Source organism: Maylandia zebra, linkage group LG15, assembly GCF_041146795.1.
Source record: "Maylandia zebra isolate NMK-2024a linkage group LG15, Mzebra_GT3a, whole genome shotgun sequence".
In the NCBI taxonomy this organism is placed as follows: domain Eukaryota; kingdom Metazoa; phylum Chordata; class Actinopteri; order Cichliformes; family Cichlidae; genus Maylandia; species Maylandia zebra.
In genome coordinates, this window is record NC_135181.1 from 565,829 (window position 1) to 593,219 (window position 27,391).

Below are 27,391 nucleotides of genomic sequence, written 5' to 3' on the forward strand. Positions count from 1 at the left end.
AACTAAAGGAATCCTTTAGAGCAGGGGTCGGCAATCCTGGGCACGCGTGCCGAAGGGTTAACTGATGGCACGTCCATAGCTGGACTGGCCATCGGGCATTTGCCCGGTGGGCCGATGGTGATTTTTCGTTTTTATGGGCCGATGATCTTATTATTATTTATTTTGTAGTAACGGTATAAACAATGAAAGGTGGTGGATTGGCCAGATGCTGGAAGATTTGTAAAAATATGTCTGTGAAGGTTCTCAGTCATCCAGGTCATCGTAGTCAAAGGAGCTTGCAAAGAAAAGCGTCTGGACTTCTTTAAGTTGCTTGAAGACGTTTCACCTCTCATCCGAGAAGCTTCTTCAGTTCTAAGGTCACATGGTGGAGAGTCCCAGATATAAACCTAGTGGGAGTTTCCCCCCACAGAGGGACAAAAGGACCCCTGATGATCCTCTAATCGCCTGAGCCAAGGTGTGAAACTGGGTGTGGGTCCCAATCAGCCAGAGTTTCGGGTGTGCTCATTGTGAAACCTGGCCCCACCTTATCATGCGAATTCCTGAGGTCAGATGGCCCAGGATGTGACCTTAGAATTTGACCTTAGAACTGAAGAAGCTTCTCGGATGAGAGGTGAAACGTCTTCAAGCAACTTAAAGAAGTCCAGACGCCTTTCTTTGCAAGCTCCTTTGATTTGTAAAAATAACTCAGTTGTTTGGTGGTGGCTATGGTGGAGCTTCCAGCAGGTGGATGAGGGAAAGGCGAGGCAGGAGAAGGAGAGACCTGAGGCAGCCGCCGGTCCGAGTGTCAGGTGAACTGAACTTCAGGTAAGAAGTTATGACCTGCAGTCTATCTGGGTCAGATATAAACCAAGTTTAGGTGGAGTTTATTTTCGTTGTGCTGACTTTTTCTTCAGCTAGGATGGAAAAAGACACAAAGCTGGATTTATTCTGCGTCATTACGCTGCACAGCGGCCTCTTCTTCTCTCATTCTCTCCCCCTCCCTCTCCTGTTGCTACTTCAATCATGAAACTGATCAATGATCAGCTGATCGGCTTTTCTCTCTTGTTTGTTTATCGCCCACTTTGTGCCAGAAAGAGGAAACCAGCGGATGTCGCGCTAAACAACAGCAGCACGTTTAAGCTTGATCAGCTGTTGTTAGAATTTATTTAATATTAATTTCCAGTATCAGCTGATGTTTGCTGGAGCCACAGCTGTAAAGCTGCTGGTCATGATGTCGGTTTGGATATGTGGTGAGAGGGAAACATGAAGATGAAACCAGGAGATGTCCTTACTGAATCATCAGAGCTGAACAGGTGATGGAGAAAAAGGTTTACCTTTTAGGTGACATGGATGAGTTGAAGTTATGAACTGTTTCTGAGAGACAAATAACACCAGGATCCTTTTCTGTGTAGCTGACAGCTGGTAACTGTGCAGGGGCGGGTCTAGCAAAGTGTTGCCAGGGGGGCAGGTAGGGCATTAACAGGGAGAGGGGGGCACAAAGAAATACTTTTCTTTCTTATTATCATTTAAAATATCTCACTTTTAATAAATAATTATCTGAGTCTTACAACCAAAGTTTTCATCTGATGTAAAATGTATAGAAATCATACATATACCAACAAGACTGTACATCACTGTCACAACAGCGTTTGCATTCAAAGGCTTTATGGGGGGCCGGTCTCTCGTCAAAATGCCCGGGCCGATTCTTTGTCCCAGTCCAGCCCTGGGCACGACACGCAGTGAGTTAATCTGAGAAGGTGCATTAAAAAATAAATGGCCGGGCCAGCGCTGCACATCGCAAATTAACTCGCATACACACATTAGTTGTGCCGTTTCGTAATGACGGTATCTTAGCTAACAACCCCAACTACCAGATTCAACTTGTAATTGGCTAAAAACAACAGAGGGACGTTGCTAGCTGGCAGTTTTTTCGAGCGATGTTGAAATTTCCACATTCAGACACTTCAAATGCTTCAGCAGCTGTCCGCTCAGCGCAGCATCAGCACCGCGGAAATACACGGATACATCCGAAGACTCGAGACTGATCAAACCAGAAAGCTTTAATGAGCAGCTGGGTTTGCATCGCATTAACTGGCTGAGTTAATACCAGTTAATGCGACACTAGATGGCACTCATCATCAGAAAGGTTGCTGACCCCTGCTTTAAATAAAAGGCAGGACGGATCCATACTTTTGTTCATGCCAAATTCTGATCCATCATGTGAATAGTAGCGAAATTTGAGACGTGTTCTCAGCAACATTTTCACATATGCTCTGTGTAAACTGCATGTGGACTCAAAGTTAAATGCATTTAGAGATGCGCTTCTGCACGCCGTGGTTCAAACAGAACTTCTGCAGGTTTGCTTAATGACGTCTACATTCCTGAATTTATTGAATTGCTGCCACGTGATTGGCTGATTAGATATGCGTTGGCAAGCAGTTGCACAGGTTTACTCAGTGGCTGGGTTTACTTGATAACGTAGCCGGTGTTTGTGATTCTGTTTTGGGGATTCGTGCAGAAGACATTTAATGTTCCACCTGCACAGGTTCTGTGGTGATGAGCCGGAGCGATCCGTCCTCTACAACCTCTGTGGACAAGCATTCAAAGGTCGTGTTTGTGATGTACTGGCCTCTGTCACAGACAACCTCACTGAGCGCAGGCGCTGACCGTCACCTCACTAGCTTAAATCGCTACTTTATGGGCTCAAAATGTGGTCATAAATATTTTGTACTTGTAAATCAGTTTCGTATGTGTAAAAAGAATTTGTGCGTGCGTAAAAAAGATTTGTGTGTGGACTTGTGTGTCAAAAAAACCCCTGCAAGTTACAAGTACGAATTTTGACCCTATTTTTCTTCCTTTCATCTGATTGGCCAATGTCATGTCAATCACAAATGTAACAATCCAATCAGAGAGCAGATGGGTTTGGCTGTCGGAGGGGCGCTTTTTTTTGAACTGCAGGTCCTTGAAGGGTAATACAGTTTGAAGCTGGAGGATCTCTATATAAATATCCAATAGCAGCTAGGTCCCCTAACTTTCAGTAGCTGTTGAAAGGAGAAAGTTGTGGTATATCAGTGGTTAGAAATACCGTTATTACTTTAGGATTAGTTTAACACAAAGTCAGGGCTGACCTGGGACCATTGCTGTGAGTCACAGTGCGCAGCATAAAAGTCCTTTCACATCAGAGCAGGATGTGCTGCTAATGCTAACTGCTAACTAAAAGCAAAGGATCCAGAATTTGTTGCGCTGGCTGCTGGGCTCTGTGGGTTTTTGCAGCAGCTCTACCTGTACTAGATGCACCTGCTCCTTGTCGTTTCTATCTCTGACTTTATGTCCTCTACAAGAGTTTGGTTTTTTTGCTAGTTCTTCAAATGTAAAAACATGTATGCTAATTCATAACGAAGAAAGCTTTGTAATGAAGACTGTCATTTACAAAACACTGCCCGCCCCCACCCTGCGTTCCGCAGCACTGTTGAAAAGGCTGTGGTAGTCCCTATATTAAACACGTAGACCTGTGACACAAAAATCACCAAACTCGGACGACCACAGACTGTTTTCCTTTGTGGTGATGAAGGAAAACGCTGGGTTGGCATGTAAAAGGGCATTTATTTCCTTCAAAGACCTGCAGTTCAAAAAAAGCGGCCTTCCAACGGCCAAACCCATCTGTTCTCTGATTGGATTGTTACATTTGTGATTGACATGACATTGACCAATCAGATGAAAGGAAGAAAAATAGGGCCAAAATTCGTACTTGTAACTTGCAGGGGTTTTTTGGGGCTAAGTCCACACACAAATCTTTTCACAGATACAAAGCTGATTTACAAGTACAAAATATTTATGACCACATTTTGAGCCCATACTACTTCCCTCTAATGTCCGAGTCTCCGTGCGCTCGGTGTAACAGCCTTATTGAGCAAAGAGTTCATTTATTCCACAGGTCAATGTTTGACTTTAACTACACTGCAAGCATGAATTTTACATGAATAAAAATTCCCGTTACCACTGATTAAAGAGGTTATAAATCCATCTTTATTTAAATTACATGAGATTAACAAGAAATTTAGGACACAGTTGATGTTATAATCGATCTCCATTCATCCACGCATGTGACTGAGACTGATGATCACTAATAAACAGAGTGAACACTGCGTGGATATGATCAGCAACAATCCACATGCCTGGCTTTAATTTCCTGTTCAGGAGGAGACGTTAGCGACCGTCCGTCACAGCGAGCCTTGTGCTGTGCAGCAGATATGACACAAGTTTGAAAATCCTGTAAACAGCTGACGGCGTCACTAACTCAAAGCAAACACGTGAAATGAAGAAGAAATATTTACAAATGACAAACTCAAATATTAATGTTTGAATGCACACAGGCAGGAAAAAAGACGCTAAGTGCCTCTGAGAGTAAGTAAACTGACGTATACAAAGGTTATATTTCACTAAAACAGAAGAATAAATAGACATTTTGTTCTGAAGATTTGAGGTGAGAACGTTTGAGTGAAACTGAGTATTAAAATCATGTCCACACACACCTTTGTGAAAATATATAACAGCATAAACTGAAACATTACAGCTTAGACACAAAAATAGTATCACAGAGTTATTTCAGCACACACAGCATTATGTAGTCCGACCCACGCTACAGATTTAAGCCTACTACTTTTATGTCCTTATAGCTCAGTAGAGCCATACCTAGGCTAAATTAATAATAATAATAATAATAATAATAATAATAATAATGTGGAATTAAAAAACCTTTAAACAAACAGGACGAACTGCAGTCTGGGCTCCTTACTGTCGTTCAGCCCATTACAGTCTTTCAAGTGTACTCTGTGTCAGTGGGAGTCCTCTCTCAGAGCGGAGCGCACCCTGGCCCCCAGCTGGTCAGCCGTCGGCCGGGCGTCCGGGTTTGAGGCGAGCATCTCTGAAAGCAGGGCGCACGTGGCAGGGCCGGGAGGGGGCGGCAGCGGGGGCGCTCTCTTAAACTTCGTCGGGATGCACAGCTGGAGCTCTGCATTCTCCCACAGAGCCTCTCCCAGCGGCATCAGCCAGCCTGAGCGTCCCTTGCACACGTAGGCGCCTGAAGGGGAAACGGGGAGGAAGACGGGTAGGTTAGACACGGCAGAGCGCCTCAGACCTCAGTGACTTTGAGAAGCTGGCGTGGAATATTACCAGGAATTACTAACAGGGTGTGCAAGATGTTCAGAGCACGACGAGACACACTTTATTAATGAGTCATTCATGGACTAATCAGAAACAACATAATTACAATTAAATGACAAGGAAAAACGTGGAACACAAAAGTGTTTAAATTAAATTGACGCTGGGATTTTCTTAGCTCTCATAAATTGCTCTCTTTGTGGAGACTATTTGTGGATGGCTCAGTAAAACTATTTCCCTTCTATGTGTCTGCATGTGGCAGACTGTTAGTATGCATGTGATAAAAAGCTTGTGTGACATTTCTTATGTATGGGTCCTTTACAAAGAAAATGGAGATTCAATAAGAGCTCAGGGCCAGCATTACTCCTTCACAGGAACAATCCATCAAGCATCACATGATGAACTGAGGGCTCTGATTGGCCCTGTGACACAGCATCAAGTGTAATCAGTCTGGCTTAGAGTGCTACGGCGTAAGAGTCGGATCATTATTAGCAAAGATGAGATGACGTTCAGGCACCGGGCCCTACTCCAAGGTTTAGCTAACATGACCCCAAGATGACGGAAACCCGTAAAGGTTCTAGCTCTGACTCCACGGACAGTAATCCTGTCACACGTCAGTTTCCTTGGATGCAAACACTTCCTGCACCTCACTTTAACAATAACTGTTTACATTAAAAAAGATTTAGACACACGGATGGTGAAACGAGTGTTTTCATGTTTAAATGTGTTCACAGACTGTGATTTGGTCACTACATGATGTCAACACTTTGAAAGGTGTTCAGTATATTTCAGCCCGACCTGTCCACAGGTGTCATTACATACAAGTGTATGTGCTTGCTTCTGTAGGCTGAACATGATCCTAACCCATGAGCAGAAAGAACTTCCTGCCTCTGATCTTCAGAATCAAAGTTGAAATATTTGAGCTTCTTTTCTTCCTTTTGCACCAGAAGATTTTGATAAGTGTAATCAAGATACCATAAGATAAAACTGTGAACTCACTTGAACTGGTCATTCGTCATCATTAGACATAAGACAACTACATTAACTAACAGAAAAATGAGATTAATGGAGGGAAACTAATAAAGCCGCATCACTGAAACACATGTGCTGCAAAAATTTTAAAAAGTCATTTGAAAAGCATCGGTTGGTACTTTAGCTCAACACCAGGTTTTTGAGGTAGTGTGACCAAAATCACAGAGGACCCTAAGGTGACACATTGTTCATAAAAGCCTGAGGTCAACACTGAAGTCTGAGTAACGCTGGCCCGAGTCAGAGCCCAGCAAATCATTGCCTAACCTGACTGAGCAAAACGCCATGAAGGCTTTCCAGGCCTAAAGCACAGGAGGCTGAGTCTGGCTTTTCTGTGATTGGCTCCTCTCCGCTCCCCTGGATCGTTGTGTAAGCATGTGGGCGTGCACATCCTCAGACACGCTAAAGTTAAATAATGGAGCGTTATTTCTACCTTTGAAACACCTTCAGTTGAATCTCTCGGTTTTCTCTTTGTGATAGCTGAGCTGCTAAACTCTACTTTTTTTATTAAAGGGAAAAATGATCCACTCACACAACTCTCCAATTGTAAGCATCTTCTTTCAGCATAAACATCAACGACTCAGGGAAGTTCTCGGGCACTAAACTGGGGGATAATGCTTCACATCGCCCCGCTGCTCGGTCTCCTCTGAGCAGAATCGGGTTTGTGCGAACAAAATGAGACGTCGGTGTTGCAGCCATTTCATTACTCTCTGAGAGCAGAGCAGAACAGCGCTCTGTGTTATTGTACGTCGAGACGCTGCACCATCCGACGGCCACGCGGGTTTCTGACGAGACATCAAGAAAAGAAATTAAAATCTCACTGCGGAGCTCCAGCGCATGGCTCGGTGCCCTCCTCTGCTCGAATCGAACTGCCAACAACTTTGGAGACGTTATACTTCCAATGCCACGGCATCAGAGTTTGATGACAATGCTGACGTACGAGAAGGACAAATTATGTTGTCATACACAAATACCAACTCATCTGCCACTTAGGAAAATATAGGCAATCGTCTTTAAAGCTGTAGCAACAGACTGAGGACTCATTTGTGTAAAACTTGGAACCACCGACTGAGCTGCTGCTGACCACAAAACCTCTCAGATCAGAGATTGTGTTTGACAGAGTTAATGTGTTCATCTCTTCTCTGGATAATCAGTTTGGCTTCAAACCAAAGCACGGCACTGACATGTGCATATATGCACTCAAGGAAATAGTCAGTTTGTACAGGGCTAAAAATTCATCTGTCCTCATGTGTTTCATTGATGCCTCTAAGGCTTTTGATCGAGTGAACCACAGAAAACTTTTTGATAAACTGAAGAGACGGGGAGTTCCTCAATACATGGCGAGGATTCTCTCTTACTGGTACGCTCATCAGAACATGCAGGTTAAATGGGGAAGCAGTATTTCTGCCCCCTTTGGTGTCAGACAGGGTGGGATTTTGTCTCCAATTTTATTTAATCTATATGTTGATGATCTGTCCATACAGCTGAGAGCCTGTAACACTGGGTGTATATTAGGTAAAGCACTGATAAATCATCTCATGTATGCAGATGACCTGGTTGTTTTTAGTCCAAGCAGTGCTGGGTTACAGGATCTTCTCAATGTCTGTACTGAATATGGTGTGCAATATGACATTGAGTACAATGCTGCTAAAAGTGCTGTTTTGATATGTAGAACCAAGCAGGATAAACAGCTAAATTTCCCTTTGTTTAAACTGTCCCAAAAACTCTTGAAGTTCTTAAAAAGGTGAAATACCTCGGTCACTTTATTACTGAGCAAATGAATGATGATGATGACATATACAGACAGCGGTGTAAGCTCTATGTGCAGGCAAATTCAGCTTTTGTTCACTTCCAGTGGCTTTGTTTAAAGCGTATTGCACACCGCTATATACTGCCCCCTTGTGGTCATCCTACAAACAATGTAGCATGCAGAAGCTGCATGTTGCATATAATGATGCAATGAGAATCCTTTGCAGGATACCTAGAAGTGGTAGTGCCAGCCAGATGTTTGTAGCTGTGGGTGTCTGGACTTTTAAAGCACTTTTAAGAAAGTTAATGTTCAGTTTTAGAGAACGACTGGATGGTTCGAGTAACAGTATAATTTTAGCACTTACAGATCCGACAGTGAGTGGTTCCCGTTACTCATCCAGTCTCAGAAAGCACTGGTTAAAGTGTTTGTGTATTTATTGATTTATTTTAAGTAATTGTGTTTTATGTATATTATGGTTTTATATTTTTACAAATGCTTTATATACTTATTTATATACATATATATATTTAGCGGTTTATACCTTGTGTTGTGGGGGGTGGGGGGGAGTTGTGTGTGTGTTTCTTGTCTTGTTTTTATGGACATGAAGTCTGCCAATAAAGATTGAATTGAATTTATTAGCAGCGTCCTCCTGAAATGCGCCAACAACATCGAGAGTAACGTCCTCCTCTCCGCCCCTTAATGCTCTCTTGTCGCTATGGTAACGCATAAACATTTCTTTCAAAATAAGACGCACAACTACGACACGGGAAAGACCCAGGGAAACAGAGTTAATGATAAAAACCCTGAAAACCATCAATTTCACACCCGAGCCTCAACTCTCGCGGCCCGCTACCAAACCGGTCCGTGGGCCGGGGGTTGGGGACCGCTGTGTTAAGTTACGCGTCACACATCCAAATATATGACTTATATTTGATATCGTTTTATATGCTATTATTAGGAGGAGCTGGCAGAAAGAAAGCTGGAGTCTGAAGTTTGTACATTTTTTACGAATCATGCAGTCAAAGTCAAATCAAAGTTTGCTAACCTTTCCACAAAATATCGTTTTTAAAAGTGCTTTTATTTCTCCTGAAAGTTACACTGTCACCACTTTGCTGTTGTGGGATTCAGAGATCTCAGTTTATTTCTGAATGCTGCATCTCCCTCTTATTATGGCTCTTACTGAGTGGAGTGGGCAGCAGTCACTGCAGAGAACCAGCGATCATTAAAACTTTCTCAGGTCTGGAGCAAAGATGAGAGAATGGACGAACACGCAGATTTCTCAAATTCTTAATAAGATGGAAGGCTGAATTACATAATGTCAGCTTGTATTAAAATACAAGGTACTATAATCCACATCAGCATTGCATAAATCATCATTCATCTTTTTGCTATTTAGATCTATGATCGTACCATCCATGCTTGATAAATGAATGATGTATAGCAGCTGACATTTTTAATATGTGCCACTTAATTAAGGCAAACTGGATTCAGCGCGATGCATCATCACCAGGCTGACCGCACACTCAACCTTTCCCACCTTCCTGCGAGTGCGCCAAATAGTGAGGCAGAGGCTTATGGTGACGTCTTCTCTCAGCGAGACGCTTACCCAGTTGTTCCTGAGTCATCCCTTCTTCCAGAAAGGTGATTCTCTCCAGGACCGCCCAAAACATCACGCCCAGAGAGAATATGTCTGCCTGGGCCGTGTAGGTCAGCCCGCCCCACACCTCTGGAGCCATGTAGAAGTCCGAACCACAGGTGGAGGAGAAGTGCTGTCTGGTCAGGCCGCCATCCACGGAGCCCTCACTCATTTTGCTCAGACCAAAATCTGCCACCTCGGGGTTAAAGAAGAAAAAGAAAAACCAGCACGCCTTCGGTTAGCTTACAGCTTGGGCTTAGTCTCATCAATGTGCCACCAATAGTTTTAGAACAGGGGTAGGCAACTCCAGGCCTCGAGGGCCAGTGTCCTGCAGGCTTTAGATCTCACCCTGGGTTAACACACCTGAATCAAATGATTAGTTCATTACCAGGCCTCTGGAGAACTTCAGAAATGCTGAGGAGTCGTTTAGCCCTTTAAATCAGCTGTGATGGATCAAGGAAACATCTAAAACCTGCAGGACACCGGCCCTCGAGGCCTGGAGTTGCGTACCCCTGGTTTTAGAAGGACAGTAAAAAGCGCTGTCCTTTACTTTTAATATCTGGCTTAGAACAAAAAAGAAAAGGAAAGAAAAGCTGGCACACAAAGTTTTTTTTCCTACTAGCCAACTGGTAGAAAATTAATCAACCATTGGGAAGATGGGAAACATACATATGCTATGATCATTTATATCAGGGTCCCTAATCCCAGTCCACGAGGGCCGGTGTCCCTGCAGGTTTTAGATGTGTGTCCTTGATCCATCACAGCTGATTTAAATGGATAAATAACCATCTTGAAGTTCTCCAGACGCCTGGTAATGAACTAATCATGTGATTCAGGTGTGTTGACCCAGGGTGAGATCTAAAACCTGCAGGGACACCGGCCCTCGTGGACTGGGATTGGGGACCCCTGATTTATATTATATCGTGACACGCTACTCTAATCTGACTTTGTATTCTATACAGTGACACTTTTATTTGGTGCTTGATCGAACAATGTGTGGGATGAGTAAAAATATTTGTAAGCACCAAAGAGATGTTGGCAGTCACAGTGGCCAAAGTTTCATCAAGACTCATCCACGCATCTAAGATGATTTACAAAGATACGTAAGGTCTGATCATTACAGAATGATGAGTCAATGTTGGTAGAGTGCTCTTTACATGTGAGGACATCACTTTTGGCTGGACATGCTTCATGACTTTCTGATGTTCTGTAGAGATGTAAGTGGCAGATCAACAAACAATGAAAGCAACCTGTAGCTGCATCTTAATTTAGAGTTTCATTTGTTCCACATATAAAGATAAAAACTCACCAGATAATCTGGCTTGTTTGGGTTTACATGGATTTACACGAACACTTGATCTGTGATTTGACTTTCAGTAGAATCTCACTTCCTGGCTGCACTGCTGTGCCATAAATATTTCCCTCTGCTTTGTATATAATGTGTTCATTGCTTAGCTATAAAGAGATCAGTAGAGCAATTTTGTTTCCAATTGTTTTCTTCATATTTTACTTTCTTATGTTAATTGCGTCTCAAGCAGACTGCTGCTGTGAAAAGCAAACACCCCCTCAGAGAGCAGAACTATTAAGCACTAATGTGCCTTCAAATTTGAACAGTGTGACTTTTCAAACAAAGCTTGACGCCACTTGATCTGAGATAAACACCGTCACATCTGCCCACCTTGACGACGGGGCCTTTTGGTGTCACACACACCAGCACATTGTCAGGTTTCAGGTCCCGGTGGGTGATTCCCAGGCTATGTAGGAAGGCCACGGCGCTGCACAGCTGTTGCACCACGTTGTGGTTACGCTGAGCATCTGGGGGCCTGGAGAGCAGGTACTGATTCAAGTCTCCTCCATCACAGTACTCCATCACGAGCCACAGGGCCAAGCAGCGCAGCGGCGCAGTCTGCTCTTCCTCCCTCGGGGCCGGTCTCTTCCTGACTCTGCTCTGAGGCCTTTGAGGGGTTGTGGAATCAGATGCATTTGATTCATCCTTGTTATGGAGATGAGCTCTGGCCTGCACAGTGTTAGTCCTGTCCTGCAGTCTGAAGCCAGAGTTTGTCCTCCTGGTGTTAGACTGAGGATTGGTCCTTTCCTGACTTTGCTTTGCTGTGACCACACTTCCTTTGAGCACGCTCTCAACCAGACGCAGGGGCAGTTTCCCTGGTTTTAAGGTCTTCAGGCTCCTGGACCCCGTCTGCAGGAGGCAGCTGTGCAGTGCAATGACATTGACGTGGTTCCTGGCTGTGGTTCTCATGGCCCACAGCTCTTGCAAGTAGAGTTCAATACACTCTGGGTTGCTGCAGGGCAGCCGCTTAATAGCCACCTTCTGTCCAGTTTTGGCCATACGGCCCTCAAACACCACGCCGTAACTGCCTCGTCCCACCTCCCTCTCTAAGGTGTAGAGCTCCTCCATCTCTCTCGGAAGCTGCTGTGTCTCCTGACAAACACAGATTAATGTTATACAATTAATATATATACACACCGTAAACAGCGCTTTAATATAGTAAGCAAGCGTTACATTTATCCATATCGTAGCTTATGACAGGAGAAAATACTAACCTCAAGTTGACGTTCAGGTTCGTAACGAGTCAACATAATAAATCTTAAAATAAAGCTTAACTGAAGAACAATCATGAACCGTATATTACAGACAATAACGCTTCCGACTGACCGTATGAAGGTGGTAACCGACGGCGCGTTTAACATGGCGCAGTCTGTGGTTTAAAAGGGCATCGAAACATGAAGCTCTTCCTACTTTGATTTCCGACTTACCCGGAACACTTCAGCTTCTTTTATGAGCGACGGAACGCCTTGAATCCTCCGTTTATTCAACTGGAGGCACTTTACACGAAACCATGTTCAACAAATACGAGTTTCTTTGTTGTTGTTTATGACACACACAGGAAACGCAGACGAAAACGTCACAAACTTCCGTGTCTAAGTTTCGGAACATCCCGCTCTGCCTATACACGCATCGTCATTGGCTAAGAAACCTCAGTACCGCGTTGTGATTGGTTGAGCGCCAAGTCCGAGACGTGTAATGTGATTCGAATTGTCCGAGCCCCGCCCACGTTGGAGTTCAGACAGGGAATTTGTTACGTCAAAAACGGACACCATTATTTTGGTAAATAATGAAAACGAAGGCCCAGATGGAGCTTTTATTTGAACGAACAACAAAAGAATTTGTCTGTGTAAACGCAAAAAAATTCGGTTAGCAGTTACAAATAGCTCATTTAAATACGGTTCTGGTGTTCTTTGTGTTTGATCCAACAAAATCTGTAAACAGCAAACAAAGTCAGTGTGGGTAGAACTTATCAGTATCAGTGTGGCAAAGTCGCATGCACAGAACTCACAAATGGACAAATGCACCATTTCAAAATGTTGTTGGGCATCGTTTAATGACTGAATCTCAATCTTTGAGAATGTCGAGAAGCTCGTCGGACGGTCTGCGGCTGCATTTCAGAAGCAACTTTAAAATAAATGAAATGCTGTTTTAGTCTGAAAATCGTTTCAGCCTCAAAGATTCACATGAACTCCAAAATCCCAAGTGTGACAGAGGTTATGTGACCGATTACAACATGGCATAAGTCATCATCACACAGGGTGTTGTCTAAAGCTTTATGCAGGTATGTTTTATTTAAACAGCAATCGCTAACATACACTAAACGTTTCCTGTGCAAAAGAATGATGTTCTGACAGCTGCTGCCCACAGAGTCACAGAATAAGAAAGATATCGATTTATTCTGAGTGAATAATAAATCAGATGTTATTAATGTCTATGCTCTGAGTCTGATTAGTAAATGATTGAGTAGAGGTAAAATGAATTCCCTCTGAGCTTTCAGAGGAACTTCATGAGTGAAGAAATGAAGCCAGCAGTCAGTCAGCTGCTTCTGGTGCAACAGGAAGGAAGGAGTCAGACAAACCTCAAAGTTTACTGAAGAAAACCATTCAGCATTCCAGGTCAGGCTTACAGAGTCTGTTACCCTGGTAACTGATTGGTAACTGACTGGAGCTCTTTCTGAACCAGAAAACCCAGAGTTTCCCTCCTTCCAGGATGAGCTAACTTCACTAAACCTGCTTCCTGGAATGAGGCCCTGCATATGTCCCAAAGGTTAAGCCCGGGTTTCCTGTAATACAAACGTGGTTTGTTTCTTATGGTAGTTCGTGCTGCGAGCCCAGCCCACCCTAGACCAGGTTATGCTATTGATTAGAAATCAGCAGTTATAAAGTCACAACTGTATGACTTGTGACTGTATGTTTATATTATTTTAATATTATCAGAGCCTGACTTTTTCTCAGATGGTGATGATAAAATGGTGATTAAAAATCTACAAAGAATAGAAAGAAATGTGCAAATACGAGAGCAGCTTAATGCTGCTGAAAATCATTCATCCTGGGATTTATTACACAGAGCAGTAAAACAAATATTTTAATTTCTGCACATTTTGTTATCGCTGAGTGTGCTCTCATGGCTTCTGTTTATGGTTGAAAACGTTCACACCGAACGCGATGGACGCGAATAAAACGCCCCAAACGCCCCTAATTTGACACGTGCACATTCGCGTCTCAACGCGTGTCCAAGAAAAATCCATCGCGCGTCAAAATATGATATTTTGACGCGCGTGAACCGGAAATGTGGGAGTTTCCATCTTTGCAAGATGGCAGCTGTCGAGCTAGCGCTTGAAGAGAGAGTCTCCCTTCTCTATTTACTGTGGAGAGCAGAGCAGCAGCGTAAAAGACGTCCTCGCCGTACCTGGGTCCATCAAGTCCTCCAGGCGCGTGAGCAGTTTAGTGAGTTTCACCATTTGCTCCAGGAGCTGCGCCTGGATGACGGCAGATTCCAGCGATATCATCGTCTGTCACCCGGCCAGTTTGAGGACCTGCTTTCCCGCGTCGGTCCCAGAATCGCCCGCCTAGACACCAATTACAGGCGCTCAATCCCACCTGCAGAGCGCCTGTCCGTCTGCCTGAGGTTAGTAAAAGTGGTCAATACGGTAGTCCTTTATTGATACCTGTGCTAATATATGCTAAACCATCCATTTATACACTGCTAACATGGATGTGCTATGCTAACAGTGAATGCTGTCGGCGTTTTCAGGTTATTTAGAGCCCTGAAACTTAAGTTCTTAAACCAGGGGTGTCATACATAAGGCCTGGGGGCCAGAATGAGCCCAGTGAAGACTCCAATCTGGCCCATTCCACAGCCTTAGAAAATGTGAAGCAGATTTGGAAGTTTTAACTGTATTTTTACAAGTTGCTGTTGATAAAGACTGCCCACTCATTGCCATTCATACTACACCTATGAATTAATTAACAGATAAACAGTTAAATGACAGGAAAGTTGCTGTTTGTTTGCTATTAGTACATCTATAGTAAATTAACAAAAACTATAATTTTATACATTTATTATGTAGGTTTACTGGTCTATGGCCCACCAGTTTAACATCCCCTGAGCCAGGGGTCTGCAACCTTTAGCACCCAAAGAGCCATTTGGAGCCAGTTTCCACGCAAAAGAAAACACTGGGATACTTTTTGACATCTAAAATGAAGATAACACTGTATATATTGTTTTTAACCTTTATGCTTTGTGTGAACAACTAAGGTGTGTTTCTTATGAAATCCATGAAGTGCTACAGAGAAAATTACATTTTATTTATGTAATTAACACATTTTGATCTCTTAAAGAAATATAGCAAAAGGAAAGCTGAACTAAAATGACCCAGCAAACAAAACCTGCTGTGAGCCGCCCCCCTCATATCGCCTTTGGGCTTTTGGAGCCTTGACCTGACTTTTAAAAAAAATAATTGGAAAAAAGTTCTATGCTGCTAAAAAAAAAAAAGAAAAATAGATATTTGCAAAATTCTGCCTAAATATGTATTTTACCTGGTTAATGGGTGTGGCGGGGCGTGGTCTGCAGCGCCGCTGCAGGGGAGGCGGACGCACCTGAGCGGCACCCGCAATCACGCCTCGCCGCCTTAACGTCTGTGCTCTCTCTGCTGTTGTTGGTATGTGTCGGGCTGTGAGCTGCAAAGCTACAGCCGGCTGTGTGCGCACAGCAACCGTGTGTGAAAAGTGGTCAATAAAGAGATGCTGAAAAGCCTGTTCATGCAAACATCGTCGGGTCTGCCGTGATATGTTTACAACGGGACTTCTGCTCCTGAACCTCTGCGCACAGCGTCTGCAGGTCGGGGCTGTACGAAGTCACTTCATCGTTACAGGACTGTAAGCTGTCGTCTGTGAGGCGTGAGCGTGTTTGTTTTTAACATAGTTCACGGTGGAGCTGCTGACATAATGTGGATCCGAAGATCCATAACTGGCCTACCTGGGGTTGAAAGTCTCGATAAATGAGGCAGAGGTGCACCGGCTTCCGCGAGTGTGACGCTTATTTTGAGCGATGAAAAAAATAATAGAATATAATTTTATTTTTATATTTATTTAGGCCCTATCACAATAATCTTCCAATTTAGAAGTACAAGTTAAAAAAAAAAGAACATACATAATCAAATTACACTTCAGCTAAATACTTCTAAGTTATCTTCCCAAACCACGCGGAGCCGCACTATGAGGACTAAAGAGCCGCTTGTTGCCGACCCCTGCCCTGAACAGGTACTCTTTGTGTTTAGTAGCAATGTGAAGGAGACTTTGCAGCAGATTAGAGGATAACAGCATTTACGCATTTTCTGCATCACCAAGTCAATACAAGCATATTCCTGTGACCATGTCATGTACCAGTTGTGCTTAATTCATTGGTTTTAGTAAGACAAACCTTAACAACTTGCACTTTTAAAACAAATTCCCCCAGCAGAGAATCTGCAACGCACTTACATAAATTACAGAATTCTGATTAAGCTAGCTGTGTTTAGGATCTCCAAGTTCCCATTGCGATGTCACCAGTTAAAACAAGAGTCACTTTTGTGAGACAGAAAACTGATTTTAAGCTTGAGTAAGTCGTTGCTTCTTTGTACACCGCAGGTGTCTCGCTTTGAGCTTAACTTCCTGTCTCATTTATTGTACTGATTAGTTTCAGCTGTGTTCCTTTGCCCTCCTGTTTCCAGTGTCTACTGTTTCGTAGGTTTCCATCACAATGACTGCGTTTTCCTAGATGTGCCATCCGGTACTTTGGCTCTCTCTGGGACTATTTTGGGTTTCTGCTGTTTTTCCCTTCTACGTTTTGATACGTTGCCAGCTTGCATCTGCATTTACTATGACAGAAACCTTTTCCCTCTTAGTGCTTTTAATTGCTCAGAGAGAGAATGAAAAGTAAAGCCTGACCGGAAGTGTTTTGCACCTATTTGTCAGTCCTTGCTTTTCAGTACCGAAAGGCATTTTGTTAAAAAAATACAAACGTGATGGAAGTGCTGAGAATACATTACTAAAGAGAGGAATCTGAATAGTCTATTAGGACAGTTTTGTAATCAACCTATTTAATTTGCCCAAAAAACAACAAAAGTGCCCCAAAAGTACCAAACTTCCCTTTTTGCTGCAGTTCCATTTAATCACAAAAGAGCCTGTGAACAAAACACACACCTATACACTCTTGTAGAGTGAGTGGGTGCTACATCAGTATCGACTGTTTTTGGCGGAGGCATGGCAACTGTGGTGATGACAGATAACAGCAGGTGTGTGTGTGCATTTTGTTCTTTGGGGAGAATATAATAGGAAGCATAGTGATTCACTGCAATGAAGCACACAGTGAAAGAAAAGAGCAGCTCAGAAGTGCATGTGTATGCGATCCATAGCTTTTATCAGTGATGCCAATCATGAATACTCTTCATAACTTGAGCAAGTTGGAGTGAGTCACACTTCACTTCTGCCCTTTATTCTATTGTCATATGACTTGTTTTGTTACATAGCTGGATGAAGACACCGTACAGGGCGTGCTGAATCCACACAAAGCATCATGAATTCAATTTCCCAGCACATTCAATAATGCCAGGCATCCCCAAAAAGGTACTAATGAGTCTAATAAGAATTATAGTTTTAATCACCTCTGCTTTCACTCTAATGGAATTTCTGTGGGGGCTTTGCTTGCTAATTAAGCAGTCCACCAACCAGAGGGGCAAGAGTAATTATTTCCTTGATTGAGGTCAAAACCCTTGAATTTAATCCCGAGGTCTATCCCGAGCTTCCCCACATGAAGAGTAAACATCGGTAAACATCTTCTCAGCTTCCCGTACTCAATTTCACAGCCGTCACTCTGACAAATAATGGTTTCCCTCCTCCGTAAGCCAGCCTTTCATTGAAACGTCTGCCATCATCCTCATGTCTTTATTGCGTAAAGCAAATGTCTTTCTACTGGCACTGGGCTGATTGCATATAGTGGCCGTGAGGAAAGAACACTTGCTTGGTTTCAAATACTCCTTTTGTAGCTGTGCAGGACTGAAACAAAGTGATCTGGATGGAGTTATGCAATGAGATAAATACAGACAAACAAATGAAATATGTCCTCGTGAATGCTTACGCCCCGAAATAAAAGTTTTCTGAGGATTTGGTGGTTGACACTGCACATTTTTCCTGAGCTGAGATGTAATTCTTCTTCCGCACAAAATTACGATGGCTTTTGGGGTGGAAATGCAATTCTTTTCCAGGCAAAAATTCATTTTCCGGCCTGCTGTTAATAACAATCAGTTGTGCCTTGACAGGTGAAAACCTCGAGTTGCCATAAACCACCCCAGAGTTCCCCCCTCCTTTGGTTTCACATCATTGAGTTTCATTGCAAAGGAGGACGGTAAAACACCTCCGCTGGATGAGATGAAAAAGGAAGGAGGAGCTTGACTTGAGATGAACGAGCCATACATCGGTCAGCTCTGGCCACAGCTATCAGTGACGAAGCCAGACATTTTTGACAGGGGTGTCCAGGTGGAGACCATTATTTGTACTGGGGTGACAACGAGGTCATTTCTTTTTCCTCAAATTGCTGTAGGTCAAAGTATTTTGGTTCAGACACGTGAAGCGTGGTACAGCCAAAAACTGCAGGTCCTCTAACGGCCACCTGAGGCTGGCTCCAAAAGTGTGTATTTGTAGACTTTGACCTTTCACCCTGGTGGGTGAAATGTTTCTCAGTGCTTCATGAAGTATGCTCACGCCACATTTTCTTTGTGCTTTTAGTGACTTTGGCCTGTGGTGGCCTTGGTTCTGTCTGTGAGAGTCTTTTGGGAGTTATTAACGCCATCTGCCCTTTTTAACACCGAATATTTCCCTCGGTGTTCGAAGAAGTCATCTGAACGTGCTCTTGTGCAGGAATTGAAAGTGAATGTTTGTCCTAATGAAAACAAATGCATTTTATGTGAACATTTATAAGCTCGGGTTGGGAGGTGATGATGATGTTTTGTTATTTTAAAAAAACAAAGTGTATTTATTTTGGCTGCGAACGACAACCTTCGGGAATAGAAGAATTATTGGACGTGGTTTCCTGGCACAGAGCTCACTATAATCCACAAACATCAGTAGGTTTGAGGTCAGGGCTTAAGGAAAACCATTCCAGAAGCTTCGTTTATGCCTGCTTTATCCAGGCCATATCCAGTTTTGATGTGTGTTTGCGATCGCTGTCCTTTAGGAACAACTGTGTCTTCAGTTGTCTAGCTGGTGACTTGAGGTGAAGATTTCGGAGATTGTGCTCCTTCTTCATTATTCCAACCATCCTGTGCAGTGTACCAGCACCACTGACAGCAAACCAGCTGCAGAGCATGATGCTACCACCTCCATGCCTGACAGTTGGTAGCGTGTTCTTATGTTCGAAAGCCTCGAAACATACTTATTGTCATTGTGGCCAAATTGATTAATATTTGCTTGTGTGACTATAAAGCTTTTCTCAGGAAGGTCTTTGTCTTGTTCGTGTGGGCAGCTGTAAATGTCAGTCAAGCTTGAAGGTGTCAGTTCTGGAGCAGTGGCTTCTTCATGGCCAGCTCATTCCCTGGTGGTGTAAAACTTGATGTTAGTTTTTCCAGCAGTTTCCGGTGGATGGTGAGCCCTCGACTCTGTGTGGGGGGGTCAACAGTAAAAAGTAATTAAAGATGCTGTACAATCATTGTGGAAAAAGAACAGTGCAAAGAAAACATTAAAAGCCCCAAATTATCACCACATTCATGCCCATGATGAGTGCATGTGGACATCAATCAATCAATATCTCATTGCAACTCATCATAAAACAACCAACTGTTATTGCACTAATCACTCCCATATACTGTATTATACTGTACTGTATATAGCTTCAATGCTAAGCTATGGCTGTTTCCACACCAATAACCAATTTCTAAGGAGGGTTATTTATGTTCCTAATCCTTGTTGTTTAATAAGTGATAAAATTGGTTTCTTTCAGTACTGGAGCTGACTTGGCTCTACTCCAAATCAGAAATACTGCATACATCACATCATCTGAGGAAATAATAGTATGTACAAATTAATAATTTATTTTGTAGACAATGTGAATAAAAAAAGAGCTTCAAAAAGCACAGCAGTGTACATGAGAGGACAAACACACCGCGTAAGATGAAATCCTATATCGCTTCATTTTACTGGCTTCAAATTTCCAAATCAAAATCAATACATAGAAAAGACTTCTAAGGTTTTAATGTGATGTGGTGCCAAGCTTGGCCTTCTTTGTCATCAAGGTAATCGCTGCTTCTTGGCCACCACAGGAGGCGTTTATGTGCACTGAACAGCTGGTGGATCACAACGATATCAATGACAGACAGACCCTGCAAAAGGCTGCTTGCTCTTCCAGGCTCCTTATCTCAGTCTAACCCAGGGCTCTGTCTATAGACCCAATTCATCCATCACTATCAGACCTCACACAGGTTCAGAGTCAGCCTTCACATTTTCAAAGGAAGCTGAGGCTAAGAGCAGCTCAACGTGAAAGGAAGTTCAGGTGTTGAACTTCAGAAAAAGAAGAAAAAAGTCATTTTCTTCAATGAAATGTATTTATAGACAAAATTATTGTGTTCATAATCAGCTGCTACTGAACTCTAACATTTGGCCCCACTATTTAAAACAGCCCTGGGAATTTGTCTTACCAGTAGAAAACATAACATATAACCAGAATGAAGCACTAACAGTTACAGGATGGATTAACCTACCTGACTTTGGTGGCCCCTCCTCTGTCCATCAAAAGTCAGAGTTGGTGAAATATCTCAACAGCAATTTGATGGATTATCACAAAATATGCTTTGCACATTCATCATGGCCAGGTGATCACTGCTGTGAGAGTGGAACGTCCCATTATTTACTCTTTGCTAAAGACCGACATTGAGCCTGAACCTAAGTAATAATAATAATAACGGATTGCATTTATACAGCGCTTTTTGAGACCCTCAAAGCGCTTTACAATGCCACTATTCATTCACTCTCACATTCACACACTGGTGGAGGCAGCTACAGTTGCAGCCACAGCTGCCCTGGGGCAGACAGAAGCGAGGCTGCCATATCGGCCCCTCTGGCCTAAGTGCATTCAACAAGATGACTTTCATTACGGAGTAAACACAAACTCACAAAGTGATGCCTCACACAGGATATACATATATCTCATATTATTTCAGTTGATTTAGCCTGCACACAGTCTGTGCACATCTGCAAGCCACTTTGTAACCCACCTCTGCCCCAGCTCCTCCCACCTCCTGGGGTCTTGCTGGTGCTTCCCGTGCCTATACATCTGCCCATGGATGGGAGAGGAGAACCAAGAACACCTACACATTACTGCAAATGGAAACGTGAGTCTAGGAGCGGTCCTGTGTGAACCACAGTATTGATCCTGAGAATATATCCATCCTATCTTGTCTATAGCTAGCATAGCGATTAGCGATTATTGTTATTATTACATCTTCTTGGCGCACAGTTTCCTGTCACTCTCTTTGAAGGCAGGGACTCAGACATGATTCAGTAACTTTCTATCCGACACCAGGATCAGATCAAAATTGGTTTGCTAGGCAAACATTTGCAAAACAAATGTCATTGTAATTTGCCACAGCTAAATGTCTTTATGTTAAACCATTACATGGTAAACATTATCAGCATTTCATGCACAGCATCACATTATTAGAATTCCCACTGGAACCATCTTCTTCTTCTTCTTCTTGGAAGTTAATATTTACTTCAAACCACCATTTTCTTTTTTCAAATTACAGTGTGTGGGTCAGTTTAATGGGAGAGTAACTTAAACCTGTCACACCACACCCACCCAGTGGAGCTCCATGGACAATTTTAGTACAGCCAGTCACCTCTGGCCACATCGTCTGCTTCAGATCAGCCACAATATTGAATTTTCCCAGTTTCAGTCTTTTTATGTCATTGTTCTTCTTTCTGTCGACATCATTATCACCTTATCAAAACACACGACATAAATTAAAAGAGAAAAAAGAAAGCTCTCAGCACCGTGGGACAAACCTTCAACCCCCTGCTCCAGCCCCAAATATCTGCCATGACTCATACCTGTCTCTAGGCCCTGATTGGCTGCACGCTCTGCCTGTCGACTGCCTTACCCTGGTCATTGTTCCATAAAATAATATACTGTTCAAGGCCCCACTGCCACCAACAAAAGGCTTGTTATGTTACTCTTTTCCAGCTTAAACAACTTTATCGACCTGTGACCTTCTCCCTCCATCCGTGACGCTGCTTTTCTAAGTCATAGTCAAAAAATCATCCAAAGTGCCGTCGTCTCCCTGACCTCGGCAGGAAGCTGGTGTCGAGGCCGTGGGCTTTATGGACACCTTAGATATGGAGCTTCTGGATAAATCTTATGATGATGCATATTTTTAGAGCCTCATCAGTTGGCTCGATGAAGATGAAATTGGTGTCGTAGGCAATACCTCCTGCGTCAGCGCGGGCCAACCGTTTGTGTGTATGGCTGGGGGTTTGTGCGTAACTGAATGGGGGAATCCACCCCTTTCTCTAGCTCTCTACGGTGATGCGAGTGGTGATATACAGGAGAAGGGAGGGAGGTGAGGGGGAACTGGAGGGCTGAGCCAGGAGGGAAGGGGTGTGCCATTATAAGAAGCCTCAGAGGAGGCATGCACTCAGTTGTTGAAACCCCGAGCCTAAGGATACGAGCTGAGCCACCCAAACTCTGCAGTAGCCACAGAAGGCAAAGACTGTGAGAAACATCTTCACACATCCAGGTAAGCAAGCGCTCGAATGTGACTTTATTTATGCGAGTCTACCTGTGTAGAGAGATTGTGTTGTTGGACTTCCTGGATTATTTAAAGGAGACAATAGTTAATTAGGAAAGGACTTGTTGTGTGTCCCATGCATTGTGCATTAATCCTGGGGGAATATTGTTGTTTAAGGCAACCACCGTCAGGATTCACCTCCTACATCTGCCTTTTCCTTTCTACTTTGTCTCTCTTTGGCTCTGTGGTTTTGATTTTGACTTAAGAGGTAATCCTGTGAATAATCCTCCTTCACCTGAAGCAATCTTTTCCATTACCCAGTTTGTGTCCCCACGGCTCTAAAGGTAGCACAGTTATCATCAGCAGTAAAGACACCACACCTGATTACTACTTAATTAACCAGAGAGAGAGAGAGAGTCCCAGATCGTGTGGAGAAAGCACTTAGTCACTCAGCAGCTTTTGGGCTGACGTGATTTTAACCTAACACAGCTAACAATGCAGAAGTGGTCAAATCAACACAGATGACTGAGATGGAGAAGAAATCAATAAACAATTTTTCCTGTTTTTTTGTGTTTTTAAAAAAAAGAGAAAACAGCACCAGCAGGTTAGTTTGATCTGACTGAATAAAACATTAATATTAAGAAGCTGTTTTTCACTTTCAAACCGTGCTACAGAAAAACCTCCAGAAAATCAGCTGAAAGCGCGTGATAATGATGATTCTAATGATAATGGTAATGAATGTGCATAATCTTTGGCCATTATCAGTAAAGACGATCCTCGCAGAGACAGGAAGAAAATGGGTGGTTAATGTGCCATTCCCAGATAAATGTGTGCACACGAGGGGGATGTTTGATGACAGATGGCTACAGGACAGAGGCGCTGTTTTAACTGTTTTAGAGTTATATCAGTGCCACTGAACTAATAGGTGGAATGACCCCCCCGTCTCAGTGTATTGGTGTTTAAAGATCATGCGTGAAAGTAATCCCATTTCTAAACCTGACTCCATGTTACTTTAGATCTGAAACAGGTTAAATCTATAACTCGTTTTATTGCCAAAGCATGTCACGATTTCATTTGCAATTTCTTTTATTTTTGTAAAGAAGCAAAAAAGAAAAAAGGATCTGCTGCCAGTGCGTTACGAGCATCCTGCCTGTAATCATCTGAAACTGCTTTTAGGATTTCTGCTGCCTACGCTAAAGATTGAACCGATTAAAGCGTTTACAGGCTTTTTAGAGCCTCTCTGTAAATATTCATTAAGATTTCTTGCTGTTTATTCATATATATGCATATTAATGGGGGTCTGTTTTGTAAAACAGCAGGTTTACGTGTTATCTGTTGCCCCCGCGCTGCTACACGTACAGCTATTTTGCAGTTCAACACTTCTTTTTTCTGTTTCCTCACTTGGATAAAGTAAGGAGCTTGTGTGGCCGTGCTAGATTGCTTTCCCTGGGTCCATGTCCAATGGATTCGCACAGGTGTCAACGCAGCTTAACAGCGACCAGATCAATGATGACACAATGTCAGCTGCATAACACTCTGCAGAATTTCAGCTGTACAGCCAGAGCCAGTGGGGAATTAATACTGCAGAACTGAGCGCATCATTAAGGGCGTAATGTCCCTTTTGTGTGAAAACCTTTCATTCTTCTCCAATATTCTTTGTGGATTCACACATTCGATGTTTTCAATGAATGTTTGAGGCACATTCTTTCATTTTGGGGTCGCATCAAACTAAATAACCTGTACAGGTTTGGGGAATGTCATGGGAGCGTCCAGGTTTCCCTCCGTCTCCCACACATCCAATCCCGGCCCCAGCCTCAGCCGATGTATGTGCACTACGCTCTGCTCTGCACTGGTGTAATATTCTTTCCAGGCTTTTAATGCACCTTGATCAGGGGTGTGATTTTTTTCCCCCACTGTGAAGGACATAAGCGACGCAGAGAGTGATTGCTGAAGAGATGTCACCCACGTGAGCGTTTAGCCCCAGGTACAAATCTATTTCCAATTAAAAGAAAGCTGCTTGAGCCACTGATGGAAACAGTAGCAATGATAAGCTCAGCTGATCTGATGGTGGGAAAGAAACCAGTAATGGATGTGAGGGGTGCAACGTTTCCCCACTTAATATTTGGGAGAATTTCAGTGAGACTGTTGTAGAGAGAGAACTGCACCTCCTCGATCGGTGTGCTCTGCAGTCTGCATTCGATAAGGTTTCCTAAAGAACAGAAGCAACGAGAGATAACATCGTGTTGTTTTCCAGCAGCAGGAGTTCTGATTCTTCCAGCAGATGTGAGGAAGCAGAGATTAAGACAAAGAGAATTTCAAAGATAAAACCAAATCTGGAGTGGCGTGTCATCACGCCGTTCCTCACAGGATCGAACCCTTCAAACCCTTACCCTGTGGGTGCAGCGTGGAGGAGTGGCGTCACACCCCCACCCACTCCCTCCTCAAGCTCTTGATATGTGACATCATCACAGTACAGCCATAGGTGTAAATTACAGGAGGTGGGGTCGTCTTCATCACTGTATTATTGCATACAGCGCTGGATTATCTTAAATGTGCATTAAGAGCACTTGTGTTATTAGTATTTATGATAAAACTAAGACTATAATGATTGTAGCACATGGGTGTGTGCATGTTTGTGTTTTCCATCAATCCTGATGAAACCTTACATAAACCTTGGTTAGGGCACCGTGAGCGCTCACATCCATGTGACAGACGTAAATATTTGATATAAATCCGATAATCGTCTAATCGGTGACTTTACAAATGTGGACGTTTGTTGAAGTTGAGTGTGTGCGTGCTACATTCGTTACACAACATATTGTAACAGTCGATGCAAATTTGTAATCTGAGTGTCTGATGATCAAATAACCAGCTACAAAAATGCTTAAAGTCTGGAAAATATGATGAGAACAATATGAGGATAACAGCGACAGTATGAATATTAAATCTGATTTTAATTTTAACATATTCTTCATTTTGCATATTTATATTGGTGACAATATGGTATCTAACAAATGTATTATGTAATCACAATCAGTGTTTTTCTGGCCAGTTTACCTGCATATAGATCCTGGCCTAACACCAAAGCAGCATGTAGGGCTTTGCTAGTAATAATAAAAATTGACAGAAATACTAAAAAATACACTAAAACAACAGAAATACAATCTCACCTTCATGAAAGCCTTTTTTGATTATAAACCAAACATGTATGAAGAGTTTTAAATGCCGGCGCCAGTAAACCTGACAGTTCTGCATGAAGTTACACAGCCCTGCGCTCACATGTTTGAGGTACCCGATAATAACTTCACTGATTAGACATAAACACTGTGCCCAGAATAACCATTATAGAGAGCACTGCTTACTGGACAATGAAAAGAAACCATCACAATACAACTTCACTAAAAACCCGAATGTGATTATGATGAGAAAGCGAGTTTTTACATGATGTTTTTGTGATGCTGTGTTTAATGTGAGCGTCCTGACACACACCTGTTGTCGCCTCCTCTCTCCTGTTGCCCTCCTCTTTGTCCATCTGCCTCCTTTCATAACACACTACTGTATCCTGCCAGTTATATCACTCCGGGATGATAAAAAATTGCTCGTGTAATAAAAGATTCAAGACCAACAGAGGGATTTTTTCCACAGCTGACATCGTTCATTCTGAATCAGTTTTAAACTTCTTGGGGAATTTCTCACGGCTCTTATCGGCCGGTTCTCACTTCCTGTCCTCTCACCCCTTCCTACAAATGTCCCTGCCTACTCTTGACCTCTTTACGTTCCCCGTAACCAGTCAATTTGTTTATCTGTGTCACAATAACATTTCTTAAATGGTGCAATGGGCCAGGTAATAGTTCCAATCCTGAAATCTGCTGCAGCCGTGGCAGAAAGTCCAAATCGGATTAAGAGCATTCTCTCAGATTAGTCGTTTTAGGATCTGCCGGGGCACAACTGCAAGCGCAGCTCCTGCTGCTCCTGCAGGTCCTGCTGGTCTGAACGGTGCGCTGAGTCACCCACGGTTTATCTGTGGCCGCACAGGCTGGATTTCCACGGCTGATGATCCAGCAGCTGTGTGTGTGTCTGTGTGTGTGTAGGGAGCCATATGTGGTGTGTATTTCAGTGGTGTTGCACTGCACTCAGAAAAAAAAGGTGCCAACTGGAACCAAAAGTGGTTCTTTAGACTGATGCCATAGAAGAACCTTTTTTGGTGCCACAAAGAACCTTTCAAACAATGGTTCTTTGAAGAACCATTTCTTTCAGTGGTTCATTGAAGAACCTTTAAAGGTGCCCCAAACAACCATCAAGAAATGGTTCTTTGGGGCACCTTTAATGGTTTTTCAAAGAACTTTTTTAAAAATGGTTCTTTAAAAGAACCATTTGAAGGACCTTTTTTGAGTGGTTCTTTAAAAAAAACATTTTAAATCTTTCAAAATAAAATGCATCATAAATTGAATTTGAGTAGGGCAAAATAAACACGAGCACAGCATAGACATATATTAATGGTTTATTGTCATTCTGTAGTTACAAAAAGGCATTTTAACCCTCAGCACAACATCACTACTAATACATGTCACATTAGTGTTTTAAACAGTAATATATATATTTTTTTAATAGTCCGTGAGTTTTTTCCCCGAAAGTCAAGACCCGCCGCTCGTCTGCGCATGCGCATCCCAACGACTGACCTCCTCCGTCCGCTCCCGGGAGGTTATAGTATGACGTATTCTGACGTCACTCTCT

General features: G+C 43.0%; 2 protein-coding genes across 7 annotated transcripts in view; one reads left to right on the forward strand and one right to left on the reverse strand.

The window, feature by feature from the left end:
• Positions 1–3,982: 3,982 nt before the first annotated feature.
• On the reverse strand, positions 3,983–12,514 carry si:ch211-63o20.7 (Serine/threonine-protein kinase pdik1l-B-like). Of its 3 annotated transcripts, none has more exons than XM_004542315.4 (4): positions 12,330–12,514; positions 11,233–11,994; positions 9,525–9,750; positions 3,983–5,059 (listed from the first exon to the last, which is right to left on the reverse strand). In XM_004542315.4, exons 2-4 carry the CDS (start codon positions 11,968–11,970, stop codon positions 4,815–4,817), a joined length of 1,209 nt encoding a protein of 402 aa, XP_004542372.2. In that variant the 5' UTR covers positions 11,971–11,994; positions 12,330–12,514; the 3' UTR covers positions 3,983–4,814. The 3 variants fall into 3 exon arrangements, with proteins under 3 accessions (XP_004542372.2, XP_004542373.2, XP_004542371.3); XM_004542316.6 differs by having other exon boundaries at positions 12,229–12,335; XM_004542314.5 differs by lacking the exon at positions 12,330–12,514 and adding an exon at positions 12,117–12,266.
• A 1,678-nt stretch (positions 12,515–14,192) lies between these two features.
• Positions 14,193–27,391, forward strand: part of pnocb (prepronociceptin b) — a 33,990-nt gene continuing 20,791 nt past the window's right edge. For 2 of the 4 annotated variants that reach the window (XM_076873635.1, XM_076873634.1), the window contains exon 1: positions 14,193–14,529. The gene's annotated coding sequence lies outside the window, so the exon portion shown is untranslated. Of the gene's footprint in view, positions 14,530–22,577; positions 22,667–27,391 lie in introns of those variants that run through there. The other 2 variants (XM_004542312.3, XM_004542313.3) reach the window with 2 other exon arrangements.

Coding starts and splice junctions, on each gene's coding strand:
- si:ch211-63o20.7 (XM_004542314.5), bottom strand. CDS start 12,263: ATGTTAAACGCGCCGTCGGTTACCACCTTCATACGGTCAGTCGGAAGC. Junction 9,751..11,232: donor CAAAAGGCCCCGTCGTCAAG/GTGGGCAGATGT, acceptor TTTAACCCCGAG/GTGGCAGATTTTGGTCTGAG. Junction 5,060..9,524: donor GATGACTCAGGAACAACTGG/GTAAGCGTCTCG, acceptor TTTCCCCTTCAG/GCGCCTACGTGTGCAAGGGA.